The sequence below is a fragment of the Fringilla coelebs genome, assembly GCF_963513975.1.
Source record: "Fringilla coelebs genome assembly, chromosome: 14".
In the NCBI taxonomy this organism is placed as follows: domain Eukaryota; kingdom Metazoa; phylum Chordata; class Aves; order Passeriformes; family Fringillidae; genus Fringilla; species Fringilla coelebs.
The window spans coordinates 7,536,237-7,562,281 of NC_140040.1; the positions used below are offsets into that span (position 1 = coordinate 7,536,237).

Consider the following 26,045-nt stretch of genomic DNA (forward strand, 5'->3'; position numbering starts at 1 on the left):
CCACTCCGTGTTTGCAAAAGCTAAAATTCAAAACATCCTGGGGAAGGCTGCCGGGGGGAGACGCTGCGCAGATTCCCACGTCGCTGCCCGGGGTTTCGCCGAGCACCATCTGGCAGTGCCGACTCCCACACCGCTGGCGCTCGGGCCGGTTCAGGGCTCACGGACCAGCTCCGGCTGCCGCCGGGTTTATCCCTGTTGCTCCCAGAAGAGCCGAGGGAGATCATTCTCTGGGCTGAGCTGGAAACATGATGCCTTGGGGAAAGCACTCGGGTGGGAAGGATGCTTGGCCTCGCCAAGTCTTAGCTTACCCTCCCTATATCCGAGCTGAAATTGCTTCAATTAGAGATTGCGGTAAATCATTTTAGCTAAACTACCGCAAATACCCTTGTGGATACTCTTTAACCAGCTTACCCAGCTTTAGCTCGCTTCAGAAAGGAATCAATTCTGCTCCAATCTTATTTCAATTTGGTTTCAATGGAGTTAAGCAAGTCCACACCGGTTTTAATTAAGACTAGTTTGAAACCAATTATAGTAAATTAATAGAAGTTATGTTTTATGCCAGGGTGAAGTTCAGAACTTTGTGGCTGAGATAGGAAAATCCAAGTTTGTGTTGGAGTCTGCCAGGCTCACCCGGAGCAATGTGGGGACACTTTGGATACTATAGGTCTCGACACAGCTCAGCCCATCAAGCAGCCAGACAGCCTGAATGTTCCAGGGTGATGTACAATATATATTTATAAGGGCCTTAATATAGATCCCTAATTGCCTGTCTCGGTTGATTTATAGTGTGGCCACGCAGGCGATGGGAACAGTGTGAGCCGCTGGTGAGCGCTCAGGGATGCACTGGGGGTTTGCAGACATTCGCTGTGCTCCGCTCGAGCTGGCACTCATGGCTGGGGGAACAGATGTTGGTATTGACTTAGATGATCCAAGAAGCCTGCTTGTGTCCCTGGCTCTACCCCAGTCTGTGAAGGGAATTTGGGGAAAGGATTTGTTAGCCTGGCATGCTGGACTGCAGAAGGTTGCTGTAGCCATTGGTAGGACGAGGGATAATGGTGGGAAACTGACAGAATATGTTTAGCTTAGATATTAGAAAGAAATTCTTAACTGTGAGGGTGATGAGTTACTGGCACAGGTTGCCAAGAGGTGTGGCTGCCTTATCCTGTAAGCGTTCAAGGCCAGATTGGATGAAGCTCTGATCAACCTGGTCTAGTGGAAGGTGTCCCTGCCCAGTGCAGGGGGGTTGGAACTAGATGAGCTTTAAGGTGATTCAATTATAAGGACCTAGGCTGATGTGGACTCACTGTGGCCATATAGCTGCAATTCCCACATGCCTTTTGTCGTGTTTCACTGCTCTGATATTCCTCTGAGCCCAAAATTCCCATTTGTTCCTATTCTAGTGGATGTCTGGACTGAGTTTCATCATTGCTCTGAGCACGGATCTTTCTTCTTCCAGCTCCCTCCTCCACGTCAGATTTAAAAAAAAAAAAAAAAAAAAAAGCAGAACTGTGACGTGCCACCAGCCCCAGCTACGTTAACAGCAGATCTGGCAGGTTACGGATCTGCAAAGTCTTGCTTCAGGGAAAGGGGGAGAGGTGCAAGCTTCAATTAATTATGCCACAGTTTTCTTAACACTTCTTCCTGCTTGTCTCTCGTGCTTCAGAGAAAACACTTGACAAGCTGCTCCTACAGTTCTGTCGGGCTGGGAATGCCACTGTGCTGAGCTGTAACCCGCAGGGCAGGGAGCTGAGCTCTGGGCTACGCCAGGAAGGGTTACACCATGGCACACAAGGTGCCAGCCACTTCCTAGACATCCTGCAAACAGAGAAAACGGGAAGTTTGGAAGATTGGGAGGCTTCGGAAAAGAACTGCTTTGCCTGCTTGGAAGAAGTATTGCCTGTTTAAGCTCCATTTGAGGTTTGGTTGAGCCTTTTACAGCCTGGCAGACTGCGACACCCTGGTTTCTCACTCCCAGCATTAGCCCTAGAGAGCACTGGCAAGGCTGCTCTGGCGTGGTGCGCCACAGGGGAAACCTTTAGGAACATGCAGGCATAGCTGCTGTGCACCAGGTGGGCAAAGGATGGAGAGATGATCCCTCTGGAGTTCAGTCTCAGTGCTCCCAGAGGCAAACAGTAGAAAGGCTCCCCAAAGTGGGCAGACTCACATGCTTTCTTGTAGGAAAAACAGAGCACAGACTTGTTTTCATCATCCCTGTGTTCCAGTCCTTCCTTGCTACCAGGCTGGGCAGAAGGGTCCAAGGTTCAGGAACCAGTCGATGAAGACAACAGCAGTACTGAAGGTCCTGCAGACCAGCTGGGATCTGGAATCCAAGGCAGTTCTGACTTTCGGATACTCAGCTGTTCCAGCAGGTCGTTCCCAGTCTCCAGCTGAAGATGCAGGAGATGCTGCACTGCTTCAGAGCACATATCTAAAGGTGCTTGTGGCTGGTCTGTCTTGCAGCCATACAGCTCCATACAGCTTTGTCCTGTGCACAGCAGAAGTGCTGATCCTGTCAGGGAGGAGAAAAATTGCTGCCTCCTCCTGCTTTTCCTTTGGGATGTGTTTTAGGATATGTAATGTTTGGCTGGAAGGCATGCAAGATGACAATGAGCAGAAAGTTGGCTTTGCTTTGTGGAGGGAACACTGTGCCATTGATGCTGCTGTGGGGCTCAGAGACTATTTTTGGGGTCTTGAGAAGAGAGAAACTCCCAAGATGAGACCTTCCCCCAGACAAGCTACAGCACTGGAACTTTGTTAGCGGATGGGAATGAAGGTGGGATGTCCTTCCTGGTGCAGCACAGCCAGGTTTGGGTGTCTCGATGTTGCTGAGAAAATGGGCAAAAATACTACTGCAGCTTTGAAAGACAGTTTCTGCTTCCCAGGTTCTGCTGGAAGGTTTCAGGCTGAGCTGCAGGCAGGCACAGTGGGAAGGCAGATCTGCCCCATGTCACCTCCACACTGTGTCTGCTCCCTTTTGAGCAGTGCTGAGCAGCTGCAGTGACGACATGTGGGGCATGGCTGCATTTTCACACCGGGTACTCCCTGCCTTCGAACAAACACACCTTTGTTTTGGAGCACATTGGCTCGGCTGGATCCCTTTTTTTTTTCCCTTGCCCAGATCATCTTCCCTGCAGCTGAGGGGAAACATGATGCGATGGTGAACACTTGTGCTCGGGGAGCTGCCTGCTTCAAAGCCTGGTTTGGGGTTACAGATATACCATGGGGTGGGTGAACACACAGCTCCAGCGGGAAGAGGACACCAGGTTCTGGTCAGGATGACCTTGTATTTAATTTTCCTTTTTTTTGGCTCTGTATGTTCTCTTAGATCTTAAATCCAAACCTGGGGAAGCTGCCCTGCATGTATCTCTTGTGTATCATTGGGAGAGGCAGGGTAGAAAACAGACCAGCAGCTTTTCCATCAGCTTTCCTGGGCTTTGGCAGCTTAATTACATCTTTAATTGGCTGCTCCATGCTCCGCTGAGTGTCCATAGAAGCAGACAACATCCATAAATCAAACTGCTCAGGTTTCCTTTGGTTATCTGATGGAAACAGTGTGTGGAGAGTAGCCTTGGGGTGCTCGTGTGTGCTGGCTTCCCTCCTTACCACAGTTAGACATGGCATTTCTGAAGGAGAAATTAAGGAAGAGAGCTCCCCTTTTTGCAAAGTCGCCTTTGAAATGCTCTCTCCAGACATTTGCTTTGAACGCTGTCCTGCTAAATAAACCATCTCCCCTGGGGTTTCACTGTGGGAAAAGCAATCTTTACCTGCCAGCTCCCTGCTCTTTTGTTTGGAGGGGATATTTCCCTGAGCTGGAAGCTGCCCCTTTCCCTGCCAAGAGTCTCAGACCAGGACAATCCCTAAGCCTGGAGCTCTGCTGTGGTTTGACCAGTACTTTATGGTAGCCCTGGGGCACATTGTATATGACACTTGTACCAAATGGCTCCTGCTCAGGGAAAAGCACATCACCAAGTGTAAACCAGTGTGTGTGTCATGGCCAGAGGTGAATGTGTGTGTCTGCCCCTACATGCACACTGGGCTTGGGGCATCAGTGGCTCATGGGGTTGGATTACAGGCTCTTCAACTCACCAGCAATCTCGTGGTTTTGGGATGAGTGTACATGCCATATCTGAGGATATGGGATTGGCTCAGTTTAGAGCCTCAGGCACTCCTAGCAACTACTGAAGCTGAATAGCTCTTAAATGAACTCCCAAAAACCCCATTTTAACCCCAGGTGCTGCTTCCAGGGCTGTGACCACCATAAGATGCTTTCCCTTGGGCTGGAGAGAGCTAAGACAGGGCTGGCTCTGCTTGAACCAAGCAGATGTGGTTATATGACGCTTGAAAATCTTTCCATGCCCCTGCCCTCATCATCTCAGTGCTGTGACCCTGTGACCAAGGGTGTCTGCTCTCTCATCAAGGCTTTGGCAGCGGGGCCCAAGTAGCTCTAATTTGCTCTCCCCTTGTCTCCCCAGATACAAAAGGCCTGGAGTGCTCACCCTCCACCCCCACCATGAACTCCTACTTCTACAAGTTCATGATCAACCTGCTCAAGCGCTTCAGCAGCGAACGGAAACTCCTGGAAACCAGAGGAGCTTTCATCATCAGGTCAGAGCACCCCACCAGCCTCACTGAAGCCCCTGAGCACCCCTAGGATGGGTGGGACAGGGATGGCAGGGTCTAGCACCCCAAGTACTACATTCATTCAGAGCCAAAACCATTTCCTCAAGCTTCCCTCGCTCTCCAGCAAACGGTTTTGGAGCAAACAGGATTTGCCTTTCACATGTCAAGGCACCATATTTCTCTCTCCCATCCCCAGAGGCAGAGTGGCTCCTTATTAAACAATGTTGTCAGAGCCTGTTTCGTTAAGAAGCAACTAGACCAGCCGGAGCAGGAAGACAGGCTTGCACTCGGAGTGCCAAGCTGAGTGAATCCCTCCAGCCAGCTTGGCGAGATGCTCGCCCATCCAAAGCCATGTGTTTCAATGCATAGAGCTGGGAGATTTTGCTTCAGCTTTTTAAGGAGCTGTGCGGAGGGTGGAGAGCCAAATGTTGTGAAGGCTGGAATGCCAAGTGTCATGGCAGCTGGCAGGCAGTCATCTTTATTGCAGTAAAATCTGGGGCAAGGGATATCCATTCCTCAGCTCGCTGGGAAATAACAGGGTTAATGGTCAAGGCAAGGTGGAGAAATCAGTGAGGAGGTTGGTGGAATCAGCTGGCAGGACCCTGGGTTTTCCTCCCTTGCTTTCTGGTATGTGGCATCAAAATGAACAGGGGGAGAGCATGAGATAAAAGCCATGCTTCTGTGGGAGAAGAGAGCCACCTCTCCAAAGGCACAGGGGTGTGCCAGGTACTGATGAAGAGGTCTCATCACTGCAGTGGGAAAATACAGCATGCAGAGTTCCCAAAATTTGCTAAGCTGAGCTGGGTGTGGAGTTGTATCTGTTTGGGCAGCAATTTTTGGCCTAAGTCCGGATTCATCCCAGAGACCATATCCCACTCACAGAGTCCACTCTCGTCTCACCAGTCAGCACAGCCCCTAGGATAAGCCACCTTGGCAAGGAAGTGGCCTCATGCTGTGTTAGGGAAGCAGAGTCACCAGAGTGACAGTGAGCCTGGGCAGGGTCCCATTTAAAAGCTCTCCTGTACCCTGGCCACCTCCAGCTTTTTCCCTCCAGCTCTGGCAGGAGGAGCCTTGGCTGGCAGGCCCAGCTTTCCCAGCAGCCAGCCAGAGGTGCAGTGGGACTGGCTCACAGCAGCTCAGCAAGCCGAGGCTTTTTACAGTGACTCATGGCCCAAAAAATCTGGTAAAGTAAAAAAAAAAAAAAAATGAAAAATAGATGACTCTGTCCTTTGTCAAGTCACATCGTTGCTCATATGGGGTAGATGCAGGACTGGAGCCAAAGTGGTGGTTCTGGGAGAGTGAGCCATGCCCTCAGGTACCAGTGATTAACTCTGAAACCTACTGATGGCATGCAAAAGACTGGTGTAAACTAACATCTCTGCTGCTTCCAGAAAGAGCAAGATGAAAATAGAGGAGAAAAACTTTTACAGGACTCTCTGGCAAAGATTGATCTCTTGCTGGAGAGACTCAGTGAATGTGGGAGCCTCATGGAGCTATTTTTAGCCACTTTTCAAATTGAAGCCGTATGCGCGTTCCCACGTTACATCCCTCCCCTGTCCACCAGCCAGCTCAGCTGTTTTGCACAGCAGGGTGAGAAGCCAGCCTCATGTTTGACTTACGAGATGCTGGTGATGTTTCATCCTGAGCTGGAGAGTGCAAGGGGGATGCTTGAGAGACTGGGACAGCATCTGCTGAAGTGTGGTCCAGGACCACTGCTGCCTCTCTCCCCAGCTGGCCTGGGAACACTGAAACAAGGAAGGAAAATAGACCTGTTACATTTAGGCAGTGATTTCCAGCTGAAGGATTAGTGTTCACAGGAAAGGGAAATGGAGGACAGGGGTTTTATTCAAGCATAGCACAGCAGTTTTCCCTGTCACGTTGCTGGTGGGCAAATTCAAAGGTCCATGAGGTCACATAGGGGATCTGCAATTAAAGGTAGTTAATTTCTAATCCAACTCAAGTTTGTTCATGCTTGGTTTCTGACTCTGAAAGGACTTCAGTCACTCTCCTGACTTGTCTTCAGAGTTACAGAGATAGAGGTTATAGTACATTGCATGCTTGAGGATGGGAGTGGGGTTTGACCAGTCATCTCTTCAGGAGGTGGGACCATCTCTTGCTCTGTGGTCCCCAAGACAGGTGGAACTTCTCCAGAGCCTGCCTGATGCTGGGAGATGGGTGAGAGAAGTAGCTGCAGCCCTCACTGGCAGAATTCACCCTTGAAGCCTGGCTCAGGCAGAGATAGGGGCTGAGATGGGTGGTCTCACCATCAGTAACCCCAGTCCCAAGGTAGGTATCTCGAGATGCTTTGCCAGAGAAGAAAGGGTGGAGCTAAGTGGAAGCACAAACTTCCTTCAAAATAACAGGGAAACAGCTCCAAAAACTTCTATAATTCATATGGAAGTATCCTGGGAATTTTACTCCTTTGCCTGTGACCACCAGGCTGGGGACAACCCAACACTGGCATGTGGTCCCTCTGCCAGCACTGTTTGTGCATCAAGAGATGGATGGGTCTGCTGCCTTCCTGGGTGGGATCCAATGCTCATCAAACCATGGTGTGATGCCTCATCTGTGCCAAGGGCTTTAGGATTAGGATCCCCTCAGCCCAAGCAGACCTCACAGAGAGAAAGCCTATGGCTGTCGTGGAGCTCACAGCAGGAGAAGTTGGACTTGATGATCCTTGTGGGTCCCTTTCAACTCCCTGTCATCTATGATCTGTGAGAAAGGAAGAGCAACATCCAGGAGAAGGCTCTTCAAAGCTGTTTAGATTCCTCATGAATGTCTGGGCAAAGGATTTGCTGAGGGGATTCCAGTAGTACGACTCCCATAGAGTCTCATGCTGTCCCACCCCTCTCCCCTGAAGGAAGGAGGGAAACCTGCTCCCATGATCTCTTCCAAATATTTTTTTTTTAATTTGGCATCAGTTTTGTGCATTGCAGCTGAGAGGGTTCCTTTGGGGATCCATTCTCTCTTACTGTCACTTGTGACCATTTTTAGGCTGGAAGCCAGTAAAATTAATCTGCCTTCAAAACTAAGAATACCAAGTGCTGCCTTCTCCTCTCAAGCCTGGCATGCTTGCACTCAAACATTGCTCAGAGGCAGGAGCATCAGTTACCTCCCACCTTGATAAGCACATCTGAGGCCTTCCACCCTTCTCACTAATTGCCCTGGCTGGCACGTGGCCGTCCTGGATTCACCAGAGCCCTTAAGCAAGAAGCAAATATTCCCATTCAGCTGCTGACCTCTTGGAGCAGCAGAAAAATGTGGAGGAGCTTCCAAAGCATCACATGGCCCCTTGGAGCAGCACTGCTGTCCTCCAGGCAGGAGCCCTGCGGAGGGAAAGCTGCTTGGCCGGTCAGGAGGCAGGCAGCAGAGCGGCACCGAGCTTTTCAGCTCCCACTGAGATTTACAGGCTGGATTTAATTCCTGTTGGTTGGTACCAGTGCAGTGGGATGGGGGGATTAAGGGAGAGGTTAAGCCCTACATCAGTGTTGCTGCTCGGAGCACAGTGTGAGGATAGGGCTGGCTGTCCTTGCAAGGAGCTGTCTTCTCCCCTCACCCAGCCCCCAGGGCTGGTTGTGCAGTTCCTGTGCTGTCCCCGGGGTCAGTCTGAGCTCCAGGAGCTGGTTCAACTGGCTAAGTCAAGCCTAGCACCAAAGCAGCTGGTTTTTTGCTGCTCTCTGAGATGGAACAGCTCAGACATTCATGGCTGATGTACCTTGCCACAGCAAATGAACCCTCTGGGTTATGGGATGTGCTTGAGTGGCTGGAGACATCCCTATGCATGTCGTGTGTGGACGCTTTGAAGTGCAGGGCTTAATTTTGAAGCCCAACAAGGCCATTTTCTTGCAGAGCAGTGGCACCCTGGGGCAGAGAGGACGCCTGAGTCAGCACTTTGCTCCCCAGGCATAGCCTGCACGCAGGGGTTGTCTCAGCTTGTTTTATAGAGCTGTTAAATGAACCTCCCCACTGCCTGGCACTTTCTCACAGGGTGTTTTCTGAGGTTAAGCTGCTTGGAAGAGGCCCTGGCATGACTTTTCAACCACCTGGCACATGATGCACCTGGTGCATTTGCCCATTTGACTGGGGATGGTCCTTGGCCTTTGGGGGTACGCTTGAACCCTGTGGGGACTGGCCAGAAGGGCTGGCTGGCTCTGCATCCACTCTGGAAGACATGGGCTGGAGCATATAAGGTTGTTCAGCCAATTTATGGCATTAGCTGCAGAGCTGGAAAATCCCAAGTCTCGTGATGGGGCCACAGATTTATACTTCCAGCAGACGGGAAAAGTTCACCTGGCTGGAAATTCTGACTGTTCTTGAGATCTCAGAGCCCTGCTGGGATGAGGCCAGTAGAGAGCTGGATAACAAGGGCAGAGCTGAGGACAAAGACTGGCAGGCACACTGGGTGCATGAAGGGCTGTACATGATGCCTTTGGGGCTGGGGTGGCCAGTCCCTCTTTTTGGGGCATGACAGGGTTTTTCTGCCTCTGAGAAGATGTGGCTGACTTTACAACACCAGTTTCTTCACAAAAAGTAGTGAAAAAGACACAAAGTGAGTTTGAACCTGCTAACCAGGATGAGGAATCAGAGAGGAGGGGAGCAGAGGGCTGGAGGAGCGTGGAGCGCAGACATCCATCTGATGCTCTTGGCAGGCCCGCAGTGAGGTGTGTGTTAAATCACTTTTGACTGGCCTGCCTGGCATTCCCAGGGCCGTGCTCTCTGTCTGGGAGAGTGGGAAGGGAAGGGCTGCCTGCCAGCATCCCAGTGAGCAGGGCTGTCAGGAGGGAGTAGGATGGGGGTTTAGCTGCAAGGATAGCAGGGGATGCACTGGGGATCCTGTACAGAGCCAGTGGGTGTTTGTTTTGGTAATAAGGGGGTGCCACAACCACAGGATGCCTCTGTACTGCAGTGAGTCAGCCCCATCCTGCCTCCCACCTCATCCCTAACTTTTTCTTTCCTCCTGCTGTGCTGTCCTCACTTCCTAGCCCCTCACTGTAGGAAGCTCAGGAGCTGGGGCTAACCAAAACCCTCCTCTTCTCCCAGGCCTGGATGCTCTTGAGCTGCTCTGGACGCACATTTTCCTTGACCAAACACCCCAGTACCCCCTGATGATCTGGAGGCACCCAGAGCTGGGATGCAGGACCCACTCCTCCTCCTTCCTTTGGATGTGCTGATGCCACTGTGCCCCCTCCAGCTCCTACTGCCAAACCTATGCCCTGAAAATCCCTCTACAAGTGAATCAGGGCTGGAGGGGGGACACGTGTCACCTCTTCCTCTCTCCCACCCTCCGTGCCACTGCAATGCAGAACAAAACCTGCGTTTGTTTTTGCGGGAACCATTTGGCTTCTACTCAGCAAAGTGCAAAAAAAAAAGAAGGGGAAAAAAAATGGAGCCTCTTTGATAAACTGTGATATGAACTCGGGTAAAATCCAAACAGCTGTGAGTGCTACAAGGGAAGCTTCTGTGTCGGGAGGCAGCGAGCCTGCGAAAATCCACTGCTCTGCCTGCCAGGATGCTCGCTGGCCGCCTGCCCTCCGGCTTTAATGAACTGTGCACTCGCCATCCCCCTCCTCATGCCTCACCGAGAGGAGGAACAGGAGAAAGCTTTTTAGTTTGTGGGTTTTTTGTCCATTTGCAAAGCAGAAAGAGGGACTCCCTCTCACCCGAGGTGCCGGCCAGGCACAGGGTGATGGAGCAGGGTGATGAACATGCCCAGTTCTGCAGAGGTCAGTGGGCTTCTCCTCACTCATCTCCAGCCTGTTCCTCTGTGCCTCCTTTTAATTCTCCCTGCTCTCCAAAACTTCCTCTCCCCAGTTTGCCGTGTAAAACCCCACGCCTGGAGATCCAGAACAGTGATAAAGCAATGTGGTGGCAAACAAGCTCTGCTTTCCTGCATTCTCCCTCTACTCCAGGCTTGTGCTGTGAATGCCCTCTGGGGTCTCCTCAGGCTCCCGTGGGATTTGGAAGGAAACCAGTAACCCCACTGTACCTCCAAAAGCCCCCAGCTCTCAAATTGCCACTTTTATATTGCACAGTGAGCTCCACAAGCCCACAGGAACATGTGTTTATTGAGGTTTTAATTCACTGAGGCTCTGGGACATAATTCTGAACTCTTTGATTCCCTCCCACCAGAGGGGGGAAAGCCCAGTTTCCACCAGAGTAGAGGTTGGCTCTGGAGTCGCAATGCCCCAGCAGTCAGCAACAGCATGACCTTCACAAGGGAGGAGCCTGGTTGCCCTGTCAAAGGATTATCCCTGCTGGGAGAGCGGGAGCTGGGTCAGCCCTGGCCAGCTCCCTCCTGGGGCTGTACCCCCAGGGAAGGACAGGAGATGCCTCCACAGAGCTGCAGGGGCTGGATAAGCTGGGGTGCACCAGGTCCTGGAAATGAGTTTGCTGTGCTAACCCAGCGAAGCTGCTCCAGGAGCAGCCGTACTTGGAGTTGCTTGGAAGGGTTTGATGGGTTTTCCTGTAGAAAAATGGGAACCACATGTGAGCAGCAGTGCTGGCGTGGGCTGGGACTAATTTGGGTCAGTGAGAGGGTGGAGGGGAGGAAGGGGAAATGTGCGTAGGAAAGGAAAACCCTCACAAAATGGCCAAGTTCCTTCAAAGGGCAGGTCCCCAGGTAGGGATATCTGCTTTCTCCCAGCACTTTCCCTAGGATCACAGCAATGCTGTGGAAAAGCAGACTGTGGAAGGAGGGAGCTGGGATAAGGCAAGCTGGACAGTGGGGAGAGGAGCCCACAGCTTCCCTGCTTGCTGACTGTCGTGTTCTGCAGAGCAGGGATTCAGCACAAGCAGCTTCCAAAGTGTCTCCCAAATTTTCTTTGCCTGGCTGATGGGGTGACGACCCTCATCATGAGGAAGCAGCTTAACCTGTCTGATCCTGTTGTTTGGGCTCAGGTCTTCTGATGGTGCTTCCTTCTCTGGCTCTGCAGCTGTGACAACTCAGTTTATTCATCTTTGTGGAGGGAAGAGCCAGGACAGGAAATCAGGCTGAGTAGCAGTTTTCCTCCACCTGTCCTCCAGGAGATCTTACTCAGTTTTCCCCCAGGCGCAGGGCACACTCAGTTAAAAACTGAGAAGAGCTCACCTCAGCCAGTGGGTCCAGCTGGGCGCTCTGCTCCCAGGATGGGATGTCCTCAGATAAGATATCTCTAGATAGGACATCTTTAACTCCCCACTGAAGGCATAGAGCTGTGCAAAAGCCACCTTGGTTGGAGTTCCTGCCATTCAGTGCTTCTTCCCTTCATGCATGAGCTGCTCCTGGTGTTCAGCTGCACTGGAGCTGGTCCCCTCAAAGCACTGGGTGCTCTCTTAGCGTCCTGGCAGGGCAGGGAGCATCCATCTCCTCTCCTCTCATGCATCTATGGGCCTTGGAGGGTTTGAAGGGAGCAAGGCTCCTCAGGCTGCATCCCTCCTTGGGATCCCTCCAGGGATCCTGGCTCAGAAAGCAGGGCAGGCTTTGTGATCCAATGCAATGCTGAGAGGCAGCAGGCATTGGAGGCAAGCCTGGCACTAAAGCTGAAATAGCATCTGGAGTGTCTAAACCATGGCATAAATGGGGTATTTTTTCACCTGACACTTGAGTAGGAAATGCAGCAGGGCTCACTGAGGTATGGGCACCTCTTTTGCTGAGCTCCAGGATGTGCTTGAGTTGTTGGCATAAGAGACAAGGCAGCTTCACCTCCCACCCCAGGGTACGCTTGTCCCTGAGCCATGGGATGCTGCCACCTCTTCCCAGCCCCTCTTTTCCTTCCTTCTGGAAAGCTTCACCTTCAAACACAGAGTGTATTCCTGCCATAGTTTATCTCTCTGCTTTCTGAGGTCTAGAGATAGCCAGCACAACCATTTTCCCTCAAATTTGCCTTCCCTACATGGCCGTCCAAAGGCTCATCCATCTCTACGACAGCAACCTGCTCCTTGGCCATGCTTTTAGAAGCAGAAGCACTTTTATTTCCTCACCGTAAAGCAAAGTGATGGGGAAGGGTGAGCACAGCTCCCATCTGTGTACAAACTGTGCACACCCTGAACAGGATCAGTCTCTCCCAGCTCCTGTTGCCACAGCTTTGCACCCGCTCCTTTAACCTATTTTATTTGCAGTGATGAAAAATTATAGGGGGAGAAATAAGGCGCTTGTCAGTTTCCTTGAAAATTAGGCCACAGCTGTCAGCCTGAAAGGGAAGCGGACGTCTCGAAGGAAGGATCTGCTGCTGCTGCTGCTCTGCAGTTCTCCCCCACTCCCAAGCCAGCCCCTACCCTTCCTCCCCTTCCCAACAGAGCTTGACTGAAAACATCAGTGCCCGGTGTAAGTGCCCCTCTGGGAACAGGTTCTGGAGAGCTCACTTGAACGTGAGTTGTTCCTCCCAGCTGTAGTGGTGGCTGGAGCCAGGCACGTGCTCTAATGCTGCTGCTGGTGCTTCCTGCCTGGGGCTCGAAGCCCCAAAGCCCAGGGCAAGACTTGCATTTGCCATCCATTTTGCCATTGAGTCACTGTCAAGTTTAAAAGCTGGAAAATAAGTAAGTTTTTGCTTTCCTGGAGGGTTTGGAAGGGGAGGTTTGCTTGTTCTTCAACTGAGCCTTTTGTAGACGCTCAGATGTTCCTACAGGATTTTGTAAGCTTTGCGGGTTGTCAGTGACTCATCAGTGCAGGTCCTCAAGGCCAGGTTGGATGGGGCTTGGAGCAATCTGGTCTAGCGAAAGGCATCCCTGCCCATGGCAGGGGGTTGGAATGAGATAGTTTTTAAGGTCCCTTCCAGAATTCTATGGGCAGGATAGCTTTGTCCATAAATCACTATAAAGTTTCCTCAAGGAAAGTCCTGGCACACACCAGCGTGAGCTGCTGGAGACTGGTACTGGTTGTCTGTCTAGTAGGCTTCACCTTGGAGGAGCTGTCACATTCATCCACGTTATGCTAAAAGTTGGGCCATACCTTGGGCTTAGTGGACTATCAGGTTTCCAAATTTTGTTGTCTTTTAGCTTCTGGCCCATTCCAAAGGGTATTTCTCTTCCTTCTCCTTGCTACAGCCCTGTTTCCCTCTCCTGTGGTACAGAGCTGCATGTATCTCAATGATCCTAAAATTGTCCAGTGGTGTTGGATATCTGCTTGGAGAACTAACTCAAGGTGATCTTGTTGAAGGTCAGTGTTCTCCAGCCATGTCCAAGGTGGGAATGAGGCTGGGTTCATCACAAGAGGGCACATCAAGGTGGATGTGCCCAGCTGCAGGCTGGACTATCAGCTTTAGTGTGCAGCAGGGCAGCCATCCTGCCAGCCAGGACAGCGACCTCCCAGTGCCCTGATGTGCAGGGGGAGCATCAGGAGGAGCAGAAGCCACGGGCTGAGGCTCTGCAGGATCATGATGCTGTTCCACCAGTTGAAGCTGGCCTGAAACACTAACGTACATTTGTGCTGTGTTCCTCTCAGGCATCCGTCTTGGTTGCTGTGGGGATCCCCAGGGATCCCTGGGGAGCTCCTTTCGCTGAGGCAGCCACGGCCAGCGCTGAGCTGGCACCGCGGCTCCTCCGGCAGTTGTCACTGACGGCTGCTGCCAGGCAGACGCTCCGTGGGAGGCTTTTCTTGTTTGCACTGAAACACTCTGCACCTTTCCCTTTTCAAGCAAAGGCGTCGCAGGGCTTGTCTCCTCCGGCTTTCTGAGATCCACACATCCCCTCCCAGAATCCACACATCTCCTTCCCAGATCCACACGTCTCCTCCCAGGATATGCACATCTCTGGTCTGCAGCTTTTGCTGAGTTTCCCTGGGGAGCTTGATAACCATTCCAAGAAACCAAAGCTGATGAGGGTCCTTCTCCTCCCCAGACCTGCCTCCTGGACAGAAGGAGCTCCCCTGCTCCTAAACCTCACAAACCCTTCAAAATCCCTTACATAAAATGCTATGAATTTTGTAAAGCAGGAGCTGGTAGGGTTGCTATGGTTTCCCTTGCCCAGAGGAGCAGCTCTGGAGCCCGGATTCAGGAAAGGGGGGGATTAAAATGGAGGACTGGGATTTTCTCTGCAGATATGGAGGCAAAGGATGGGACAATGACATCCTCCAGCCTTCCCCACTTGCTCTCTTCTCCCCTTCACATCCTAATTTTATCTATGCTTTCTCTGCAAATTCCTAAAGGATCCCAGCTGCTGGGCCAGGCTGGGGATGTTGCTTTTGCTGGCAAGAGAATTTCAAGGGGATGGGGAGGGGCAGTGGGTATCACAGAGGCTGTGGATTTCCTGGTTAGGTGGGTTAAGCCAAGGCATCTGTTGGGGAGCCTGGGGTGTGGAGGAAGGGTGGGGGTTAGCCTTTGGGAGGGGAGAGGAAGGGAGCAGAGGAAGAGGAGGGTTGGGAGGAAGTATGGAGGGGCTCTGCCCTCCTCACAGCTGTGGAAGTTTTTTTGAGACCCATGAACAGAAAAGTGGAGCAGAACCCCTCAGAGCATCACTTCCAGGCCTCAACCAGCTCCTTCCACAGCTCAGGCTCTGTCCCAGTTGCTGGAAGTGGGACAAGACATGATCCTCTCCCTGCTGGGGCCCCGTGTCTATTAGCCCAGAGCTAATAAAGCGAATCACTGGTGCTTAATGAAGAAGCACCTGCTTAATTGAACACAGCGGGATGGTGCTCAGCATGGCCAGGCAGCGGGATGGGACCAGTGTTTCCCCCCAGGCACCCCACAGATCCCAGAGGAGGAGACGCTTCTGCAGTGAGACTGGATCTCATCTTACTTTTTTTAGATTTTAGGGAAAAACAAACGTTCACACTCTTCAAGCAAGCATTGGTCTGGCCCAAGGCTCTGCCACCCTGTTCCTGCGTGGTGGCTCGGTGCAGGGGACGGGGCTGAAGTGGTTAAAGGGACGAGCGGGCAGGATGGGAACTCTGACAGCTCCCTGAAATGATGATGTTTAGATTAGCCGGTTTCCAGGCATCGAGTTGTCAAAGCAAGAGGGCTGGGAGGGACGCCGGGGCTTGTCCTTAATTGGAGATGTGGCTCTAAAGCCACCCCATCTTGCCAACATCCTCTGGGCTCCAGCACGCTGCCCTGCAGCAGCTCCCTGCCCCTGCATGATCCCTGTTCTGCTTGTTCCCATTCCTCATCCCACCCCACTGACCATTTGTGTGATGAAAATTCATTGTGATTGACATTGCTGCGCTGGCAATTTGGTGGCTGCTACATCAGAGGCACGGGGGGACCTTAGGGTGGCATGGGCACGCAAAGCTTGTGGTGACCTCTGTGGCTTTTCCCTTGGCCAGCCTCGTGTTGTCAAGGAGTCCTTTAGGCAAGGGGATGGGCAGGGTCCTGTGACTGCAGCAGGGACTGGAGGTGACCTGCTGGGTCCCTTGGGAGCCCCACGGTGGCTCGGGGTGTCCCTGAGGCATTGTCATGCTGCAGGTGGATGCTGCCTCCCATCTGCCTGCAGCCACATTCCTTGGCTCCATAGGAGAGGCTTGAATAACCCTTTTAATTTGAGGAGTTAAATTTTAATGGCTTGGATACCACATTTCATTATCACCATGTGCCTGCACTGCCGACTGCGTAACATAACCAGTATGTGCCATGATGCTCTGCAGCTCCTGCCTCCCTGGGGACACTTCTTGCCCTCTTCTTCCATGCCAGGAGATCCTTTGGGACTCTCTGGGTCCCCATGGACAAGGGGATGCACATCACTCATAAGGATGCAGGGAAAGCTCCAGGGAGAGACATCTTGCTGGAATGATGGGGGATTAGCCAGTTCCTTTTGTCATCATTTAATGGGGAGATATATATATATTTAAGGGGGGTGTATATTTATGGTGTGTACATATAAGGGGTATGGCTTCCACTTTCCCTCCCCTCTGCCCTGTTCACTTCCACAGCCACTGCACCGGCATCTCAATTGAAGCCACCTGTCCTCTGTTCAGCCCCTTTCCCTGCCTCCTCCCAGCCAGCCTGGCATTCCCCTCATGCCATCAAAGCCTCTCAGGGAATGGGCTCCGAATGGGCTCCTGGGGACCCTCCCACCCCACCAGCAGCCACCTGGTGCTGGCAGTTGGGCTCAGCTGCTGGCTGCTGTCATGGAGGCCAGCAGCTGCAGGACCAGCCAGTTGTCCCCTCCTTTGGGGATTGCTTTTGGGATACGCCGACCAAGGGGCTTCATGGAGGGGAGTGCGAGGTCTCTGCCACCGCCATAGGAGGATGCTATGCCCTGGCAAACTCATTCTGCTGGTGGATCCCAGAGAACTTGGGGGCAGCTGGAGGGGCTGGTGCCCAAGCGGGACAGCATTCCCATGAGGTGACATGGCTCTGAAGCAGAGGGACAGTCTCCACACAGCTACTTCTCTAACACCCCAACAGTTTCCAGTTCCCCAGTGCCACTGAAAGGAGGGGGGAGAATCCCAACCCTGCCCCACTAATCAAAACCAGGCCTGAAATTAGAAAGCAGCTTGCATTCAGCCTCCTGCTCACTGCAAGCACAGCGTTCACCAGCCAAATGGCAGAGCTCCTGTTTATGGAAACCAAGAGCCTTCCTTTTCCATGGAGGACCAGTGGAGGGGGAACCTGAAAGGCATCCGTTTTGTCATGGGGGAGCTTTGGAGGTTACTGAATTGTCCTCAGCACTCCCTGGCACGTTTTTTCTTGTTTATGCTCTTGCTGTAGTCTTCTTGCCTGGAAGGTGTAAAACACCGGCTCCCCACTAGCCATGAGTGTTGCAGCCAGTCCCAGCTGTACTGGTGCACCAACCACTTTACTGTTGAGACAAAAAATATCCCAGTGTTTGTCCCTGGAGAACCCATCCCTTCTTTGGGCACATTAAACCATCCCACTTCATGGTTCAAGTGCCCAGCACGGCTGCTGGAGAAAGCTTGGCAAGGGTGGGGCATCCAGTTATCCCCCCTTGCTGGAGAAGGGTAGCATGGAGCCACCTTACTCGTGGGCTGGGCTTGGTCCTGCTTTGCTGCAGCTGGCAGTGACTGGATCCTGCTTGCAACGCTGAGCTGTTGATTTGCTTTTGGCTCCATCAGACTGGACTAAAAACCTCTGCCTTCCCCTTTCCTCCCTCCATGCCTCACTTTCCCACCACTCTCCCTCCTCCAGCCAGCCTGTGTCCAAGCGGCGAGAAATCAGGGAAGCGTTTTCATCCCCATGAATGCAGCCGGTTACGTAAGAATAATTGGGATAAATGAGCTTATTTATCACAGCCCGTTCCATTTTAGCGGGGTCCAGGGCGATCGCCGGGCTGGGTTACATAAAATCCCGCACAGAGCATCTCATTGTCCGGCGGCAGCCACGCGGGATGCGGGAGCTGCCCGCGGAGAGCAGCCAGCGCTGGGTGAGGAGGGAAGGGATTATTTGGCAGGACGAAGAGGTGGGAGGAAGATGGGGGGTTTCTTCCTCTGCATGTTGAGGGGGGAAGGTCTGTTTCTTCATTCTCCTCCTGCATCCCTAAACCACCATGCATTAGGGTATGGTCTTCGGAGTCTAAGTGTAACCAAATAGTCTTCCTCTGGTCTGTCCTCACAGGAGCAGGGGCTGGAAACTCACATCCTTCCTCCAAGCCAAACCAGGTAGTTAGTGAACACCTCCCACCCAACAGCCCAAGCAGTTGATCCTTGTTTTGCCTCTTAATCCTCTCAGAGATGCCTCCAGGGGGAATTCTGAATCCAGCTAAAATTATCTGGTGGGGAACTGTGTTTGGTAGGAGCTGTGGGAAAGCAGAGCTGCTCTGGGGAATGCCTTGCTGCCAGGGTTCCCTGTCAGCCCATGGGGAAATGTGTGAGCCAGGGAGCATCCCAGTTTCAGGAGAAGCTGAGGAACTAGGTGGACTTCCCTGTATCACTCCAATCCCCACACTGGGGATCTGAGCTGGCACTGGGCAGCATTTCAGGTGTCCTTAGACAAACTGCCCAGGAAGGCAAGAGCCTGGAGAAAAACAGGAAATCCCCACATCCAAACAAATGTGGGAGAAAAAAAAATCTGATGGTTTTATTTTTTTGTTTCTGGACTAAAAAAATGTTGAAAATCTTGGGAATGCCTCAAGGTTTGTTAAGCAGGACATTCCTGCTGTGACCCAGCCAGGCAGATCAGCGTGGGCCTCAGTGGTGGTTGCTCTGTTTGGGAGAAAGCACTGCTGGCAGGATATCCAGTGGAACAGAGACATCTTCCAGCTTCAGCAGCTCAATCTCTGGAGCCACTCAGTACCGGATCTCGTGGCAGCTGGAGCATGGAGGAGTTCAAAGAGCAGCCTCTGGCTCCAGGACTGCTGGGTTGCACAATACCAGAAGGAATTGCTTCGCCCCACTGGCTGCACTCGCTGGGATTTTCCCCAGTGTCAGTGGGATACTGGTCTGACTAGACCATCACATGCCATCTGCAGTGGTGCTGCTGCACACTCACTACGCTGGTCAGGCTGGAAAGGGACCCTGAAGCCTCCTGAGGGAGGTCATGGGAAGGCTTGAGGTGGCACGAGCCATAGTAGGGGAGGCCAGCAAGGTCCCAAAGCAGTATGACCAGGGGCATGTCTTAGCCTAGCTATGGTTTTTTGTTCTTGTCCTGGTGTGAATAACTGCATCCTCCAAATTCAGAGCCTGGTATTGTCCCACAGCATCTCCCTTTTGGTGCCACCACACTCACCCACCCTCTGGTGCACCCAGATCTCCTCCCTGGTCCTCTCTGGAGAAGTGGGCTCACATCAGAGTCTTGATTGTGCTCATTAACCATCCTTCCCCTGGTTTCTCTCCTCTGTGATACACAGGCAGCTTTGTCTACTTCTGAATGCAGAGAACATCTTCCACTCCATGGCAGACATACTGCTTAGGGAGGAGGATCTCAAATTCGCCTCTACCATGGTCCACACCCTCAATACCATCCTGCTGACATCCTCTGAGCTCTTCCAGCTGAGAAACCAACTGAAGGACCTGAAAACCCCGGTATGAGCAGGCTTAGCAGCTGGAGGGACATAATGGGGTTGGTGGGGACCTGGCAGCCACCTGGGAGTGTGTCTTGCTGCTTGGTCCCTGCCTGGTGGGTCCCAGGGTTGGAGCTTGGGCAGCCTATTTATTCATCCACCCTACAGGAGCTGAAGATGGGCTTGGAGGATCTGCCCAACTCTTGCTTTTCTCCCTGGAATGGGAATGGGCTTACTGAGCCCTCAAGCAGCTGCTGCCTCCCTCGTCTGCCCCCCCATGGGTTGTGGGACAGGTGACAGCAGGAGGAGAGTCCTGCAATCCCTCAACTGTCCCTCCCAGGATAGTTCCTGCCCACAGGATTTGCTGAGCAGCTACTGCCAGCACCAGTGACATCCAAGGAAAGAGAGAAGGAAGTTTATCCTCCTCCTTCTCCTGCTGAAAACCAGTGATGCAGGGGTGTCCCCTTGGGTGGGACAGCATCGTTCTCCAGCCCCTCATCCTGTGGTGGACTCAGCAGCCCTGAGTGCCACCTCATCATGCTGTCACCCCAAAGCCCACATGGTCTCCATCTCCTGAGGCTGAGGCTCATGCCAGTGCCAGGTTGACTTGGTGGACTTGGTGGGTCCAGAAATGTCCCTTTGTGTTTTGGTGGCACTTGCCAGCCTGGCAGGTTGGTGCTGGGTTCCTGGGGCCATGCCACGTCTGTGCTCCCAGTGTGATCAAACCCCAATGGTTCTCTCTTTCCCCAGGAAAGCCGTAACCTCTTCTGCTGCCTGTACCGGTCCTGGTGTCACAACCCTGTCACCACCGTGTCCCTCTGCTTCCTTACCCAGAACTATAAGCATGCCTACGACCTCATCCAGAAATTGTATCCTTTGGGGATTTTCTGCCAGGGTGGGTCCTGGGCTGGCCCTTCATCCCTCTGTGGCAACCAAGGTCATCCTGCAGGCCAGCCCAGCCTCCTGCCTGCAGCCCATCATTACCGGGGCAGGGCAGCCTGTGCTGGGTGTGTGCCAGCTCCCTTCCTCTGGTGTCATCCCTTTTTTTGCGGTGAAAAGAGAGGAAGGCGTGCACTGACTGAGCCTTGACCTTCCCCTGCCCAGGAGGGGAGGCTCCTCAACAACCTCTTCCTCCCAGGAAGATGAAGACTTTGGCCTCCTGGCCTGGTGAAGAGCAGGCAGTGCCCAGCACGGCACAATCCCCGGTGAGCTCACCATCTGTCTGCAGCAGAAAGATTATTTTCATGTGCCAGCAAACCCCAAGCCTCTCTGAGTAGTTTTCCAAACGAAGAAGCTCAATAACACGCTCAAGTTCCCTTCCCAGTGCACACTGGCATTCCTTCTGGGAGATGCACCATCCCCGTGGGCCAGGAGGGTAAAAGCAAGCGTCCTCCCCTGAACACTCATCCTGCCTGCTCTCAGGTTTTTGGGCAGCCCGCCTCTTCCCCTATACCTGCCTGCTCATCTGTGTCCCTCCGTCATCCCTTGGCCACCCTACAGACCTTTCAGCCCTGCCTGTGTGCAGGTCCTTCCTGTTCCCTGCCCACTCAGATCCCACAGGAGCTGTGGATGCAGGGAGGCTCTGGCAAAGCCATGCTCCACACCAGGCATTGCCCTCGTGAGCCATCTGCTGCTGCCCGGCCACCTTTTCCCAAGGTAACATCCTTAACAGCCACATCCAGCGGGGATCTGGAGGTCACCGTGGATTTCCTCACTGAGGTGGACAAGCTGGTGCAGCTCATCGAGTGCCCCATATTCACATGTAAGGAGGAGACCCCGGGTGGGGAAGGGGCAGCGCGCGGTGCTCCCCCTCCCCGCGCCTCCATCGCAGGCGGCAGCCGCCGCACGAGTAAATAGAGCAGAAGTTATGAGACTTCTTGCCGGGAGGTTTGCCCAGCGCTGGAGCTGCCCACGGGAAAAGGGCACGCTGGCAGCACGGGGGGGCAGCCTTGCCCCCCAGATATAGGTTAAGGGAGCGAGCGGCGCTGGCATCCAACAAAAGAGATGGGGGAAGGGGTGGAGGGGGCCTGGATCACGCTGAGCATCTCCAGGGGTGAACGAGGAGGGCGTCAGATGGGGGAACCCTCTGTGCACGGCATGGCATTGTGGGTGCTGCTGGGGCCCTTAGCAAGAAAAAAAGGGGTTTTTTTCTAGAAATGAAGAGTTAAGCTCTAAAAAACTAGCTGGTGTTTTCTCCAGCATCCAGCAATGTGGGTCCCCCACTGGGTAATGCAGCAGTGCCTGCCAGAGGCACAGGGGTCTGACACTGGGAGCCTGGATGGTGCCAAGGGATGTGGCAGGGTGACCTGTGGCTATGGGAGGATTTCTCATGTCAATTTCCTACCCCTGGGCTTCTCATTGGAGGTGTAGCAGGGCACTGAGGTTGTTGGGAAATATCCTGGAAAGGACTTTGTGGGTCATACTGGGGAATATTTAAGGGAAGAGGTTTAGGGTAGCTGACAGCAGGGACCCTAATTCTTGCTCCCTCCTGTAGACCCTATCCCATATTCCCAGGATGACTGTCCCAATGTGTGAGGCACCCACGTGTCTCTGGTGGTTTTGCATGCCCCAAAATTATTCATTGAGGGTTCCTCAGCCCACTCACCTTAGTCTGCAGATCTCAGGGTAGGGGATAGATGTGTCCCCCATAAAGTGGCATCCCTGGTGATCTCCCTTCACTGGGAGACACCAGCGGTACCAGGAGGTGGGACGCTGAGACACAGACCTTGCCCCATCTCCTGGGCTGCCCCTTCAGCTGTATTTAGGGCTCCAGAAGACTCTTCTGCCATGAGTACAGTGAGGGATGGAGCCAGAGGGTGGTTTTGCCTCTACTGAGCAGAACTGAGGCCCAGTACATGTAACCCTCAGAACCAAGTGGAGGGGATTTCTTCTGCTCCAGAGAGTCCCCAGGAGGGTGTCACCCAGCCCTCTGGATGTGATGCTCCAGGGTGGGTATTTGTGCTAAGTCTGGAGAAGTTGAGAGCAATCCTGTGTTGCATGTGTGTTCTCAAGCAGCATGGACAGCCTCAGGGCTGAGTGGTATCAGGAGTGGCAGACTGGGGAGCCAGTTCCCCCCAGGGGCCTGTGTCAAGGAGAGGGATTTTGGGGCACCATGGGACACCAAGATAGATGGGTTAATGAAAGGGGAGAGGAGTGCCATCAAGTGCCCCTTGGGTTGGCTGGCAGATGCTTAGGCTGTCAGAGGGGTGGGAGGAACCTGCTGTTGCAGGAGATGAAATGCCTTTTCCCTGCCTTCCCATCCTCTTCTGTCTTCTTCCAGATCTCCGTCTGCAGCTGCTGGATGTGAAGAACAACCCCTACCTGATCAAGGCTCTCTATGGCCTGCTGATGCTGCTGCCCCAGAGCAGCGCCTTCCAGCTCCTCTCCCATCGCCTCCAGTGCGTGCCCAACCCAGAGCTCATGCAGACCACGTAAGTGCTGGGGGGATGGACCAGCATCAGCATCGGGGCTGGATCAGCTGTTCCCCACAGCTGAGCATCCCTGCATTCCAGGCTCAGCCCCGATCCCGGGCTCAGCCCCATGCTCTGGCTTTCACCCCCCAGCTCCGTTGCGGCCGTGGCTGCTCCTTGTCCCCATGGCTGGGAGTGTTGGCCGGGGGGTTTTTTGTGTCTATATTTGGTAACCCTGGGAGGGCTGTGCCTCATCCACAGGCATTTGGCATCCGGGATGGAAAATTTCACTTGTGGGGTCGCTATGGAAACGAGCAGAGCTGGGAAGGAGGTTTATGGAGAAAGACTCCAGCAGCTGGGGGGGGCTCCCAAAGCATCCCCCCTGCAGCCTGGACAGCCTTCACAGCACCCAAAAGGAGCCTGGCCCCCTGCTAATGCCTCCGGATGGCTGCTCCATTCCCACTACTGGCCTTTGGGGATGCGTGAGATGTGCAAGGGCGGCATCTCCCTGGGGACCAGCTGAGATCCTCATGCTCCCTGCCCAGGGGTGCTGCCAGTGGGATTTGCTTTCCAACCCTTAGCTAATGAGTAGTGGGGGGGGCTTGATGATAAAGCTGGCTCTGCCTTGGCGCAGCCCTGGGAACAAAAAGAGCTCCCAAGATGGGCAGGTTTCTGAATTAACCCCCTGCTGCTGTTGTCGCTCCTTGGCTTTTAACTGCTTCCCTGGTATGGCTTTTATCCCTCATGGCCTCCAGCACTGAGCTCCTACCCACAACCCAGCACTGATATTTAATTGGGGGGGCGGAGAGGGGGCTGCATGTGCTTCCCCCTCCTTTTTTCTCCCCACTAACCCTGGCAGTGGGGGTTTTTCGAGCTGTCAGACAGCCTGAGCATCTGATTAACTCTGACCTACATTCCTTCAAACACCGAAGCCAGCTTTCATAACCGGCCAGTCCCAGCTGCCCCCTCCCCAGGGATATACCAGGGCCACCAGAGCTGCCTGCCATCTTCCCATGGGCATCCTATGGCTGGTGTCTGCTTCTTCCTTGCATGGGGACAGCACAGGGATGAGTATCCATGGCTGGAACCCTAGGGAGCCTGCATTTGGAGGCTTCAGCCATAGGTGCTCATCCCTGAGGACTGTCCCTGCTGCTACTGGATGTTTTTTGCTCGCTTAGAGAAGCAGACATGGAAACTGAGGCATATGGCCCTGGCATCCTTATCTCACTGCTTTTGACTGCAATGAGTTGGGATAGAGAGGAGTATGTGTCAGAGGAATTAAACCTCCCACGTGGGGCCAAGATGTCCCCTTGTCCCCTCCTTGTCCCAGGACCTCTTGGGCTCTATGTCACACCTTTAGAGGAAGAAAATATGTCTTTGGGGGTATTTTATGAGGCACCAGCATCACTAGGATTTGCTGAGCTCAGCTTCTTCAGGACAAGGTTTTGGTGTTGCCAGTGCTGGATGCTCACAGCACCAGACATCCCCATCCCCTTCCCACCCTCTCTCTTCCCACCCTGCAGGGACAACACCAAGCCCAGCACCAACTTCAAGAGAACAGCAGCCTGCAACATCGACTACACAGAGCTGCTGCAGCACTTTGAGAAGGTCCAAAACAAGCACCTGGAAGCAAAACACCAGCGAGCCGGGCGGGCAGAGCAGCTGGACCGGCGGGTGGTCCTCTGAGCAGCCCTGCGGCCGCCGCAGGTGTGCACAGCTGCTGGGGCAGGGACCAGGGGACACAGACCAGGGAACAGGCACACCGGTTGCTGGCCACCAGAGGATCTGGTGGGTTTAATGGAGATGGGCAAGCGCTCAACACAGGGCTGGTTTTCCCCCCCACCGTGTGTATGGACGAGGGGGGACCCTCAGGCTGTGCCCAGCTTTTCCTGTGGGTGCTGGGGGGGACATGGGGAAGGGTTGCCCGAGGAGAGGGCTGGGGTAAAGCACCTTATCTTCCCTTGCAATGGGGCGAGGGACCTCCCCTTTGCTTTGCTAATGCCTTTCCCGTGACTGTCAGCTGAGCGCCCAGCCTGCTGCCAGCAGCACCGGAGGAGGGGAAGGGAAGACGGGAGCAACCCCTGGCCTTCCGCCCTGGAAAACAAGCACGTGGGGCTGCCAGCCACCTCTCACCACCCTGACTTCCACCCTCTGGTTCCGAGGCCCTGCTGGAGGTGGCATCTCACTCGGGGAGACACTCCTGTGCCTGATACTTGGCCCCCTCCTTGCATTCACACATCCTCTCTGAGTCCCTGGCTCTTGGCAGGGACAACTGCATAGCTTCAACTCCCAGCCAGCACCAGGGGACATGGGGAGCAGTGGACCTAACCCCAGACTCCATTCCTTGTTCCTTCATTAAGCTCCCCACGATAAAATAAACAAGCAATGCAGAACAGCCCATTCCTTGTTGCTGGGCTTCCCATCATAGTTTTGTTCCCAAGTGGAGCCAAAAACACAGCAAGGGCAGCGGATGGCATGGAGCGTCTTGCTTGACCCTGTGCCCTGGGCTGGCCCAGCCCTGCCACGTTGGCTTGCCAGCAAGCAGAACTTCTCCGCCTGCTCTTCTTCCCAGCAGGAAAAAAACGCCACTGAAATTCTTCCAGGCCATGGTCACGAAACCACAGCACAGTGACAGGCATTTTCCTGGCCCTGAGCAGCCGCCGGTGTTGCCTTCATCCCGTCCCGTGGCACCGAGGGACCCTGGCACGTGCCAGGCTGCTGCGGTTTGGGGGGACACCATTGCATCCCCTGCATGTTTCAGGCCCTCGCTTGATCCCAGGAAAAGGGCGGTTGAAGGAATTTGTGGAGTTTTTATGGCTTCTGGCCTGTTTACAGGGAAGACTGTCTCTGGCAGTGGGTTCCCCAAACAGCCCCATACCGGCGCTGCTTTGGCCAGGATAAAGACATTCCTGTCATTCCCGGGGAAGGGCTTTCCAGACCCAGTCACGGCGGGTTAATTTTAACAGCCAGCCCTCAAGGATGTGTGAGCAGTGGCTTCTCAAGCCAGCTGGTGTCTCAGGGTGCTGGGGGGTACCTGTTGCTGGACCCCTGGGTTATTATCAGGGTGGGCTCTGCCTCGCTCCTGCCGAACTCATTGCTGCTGAGCAGCCTCCTTCCACACTGAGGGACTGGGTTTATGGAGAGAAA

General features: G+C 53.6%; 1 protein-coding gene across 1 annotated transcript in view; it reads left to right on the forward strand.

Annotated features, from left to right (window-relative positions):
• VAC14 (VAC14 component of PIKFYVE complex) overlaps window positions 1-25,290 on the forward strand; it is a 58,487-nt gene extending 33,197 nt beyond the window's left edge. Inside the window, exons 14-19 of the mRNA XM_084215010.1 lie at window positions 4,473-4,605; window positions 19,336-19,510; window positions 20,239-20,357; window positions 21,171-21,250; window positions 22,769-22,919; window positions 24,422-25,290. Coding sequence (XP_084071136.1) covers window positions 4,473-4,605; window positions 19,336-19,510; window positions 20,239-20,357; window positions 21,171-21,250; window positions 22,769-22,919; window positions 24,422-24,584 — 821 coding nt within the window. The 3' untranslated portion in view covers window positions 24,585-25,290. The remainder of the gene's footprint in view (window positions 1-4,472; window positions 4,606-19,335; window positions 19,511-20,238; window positions 20,358-21,170; window positions 21,251-22,768; window positions 22,920-24,421) is intronic.
• Window positions 25,291-26,045: the final 755 nt, after the last annotated feature.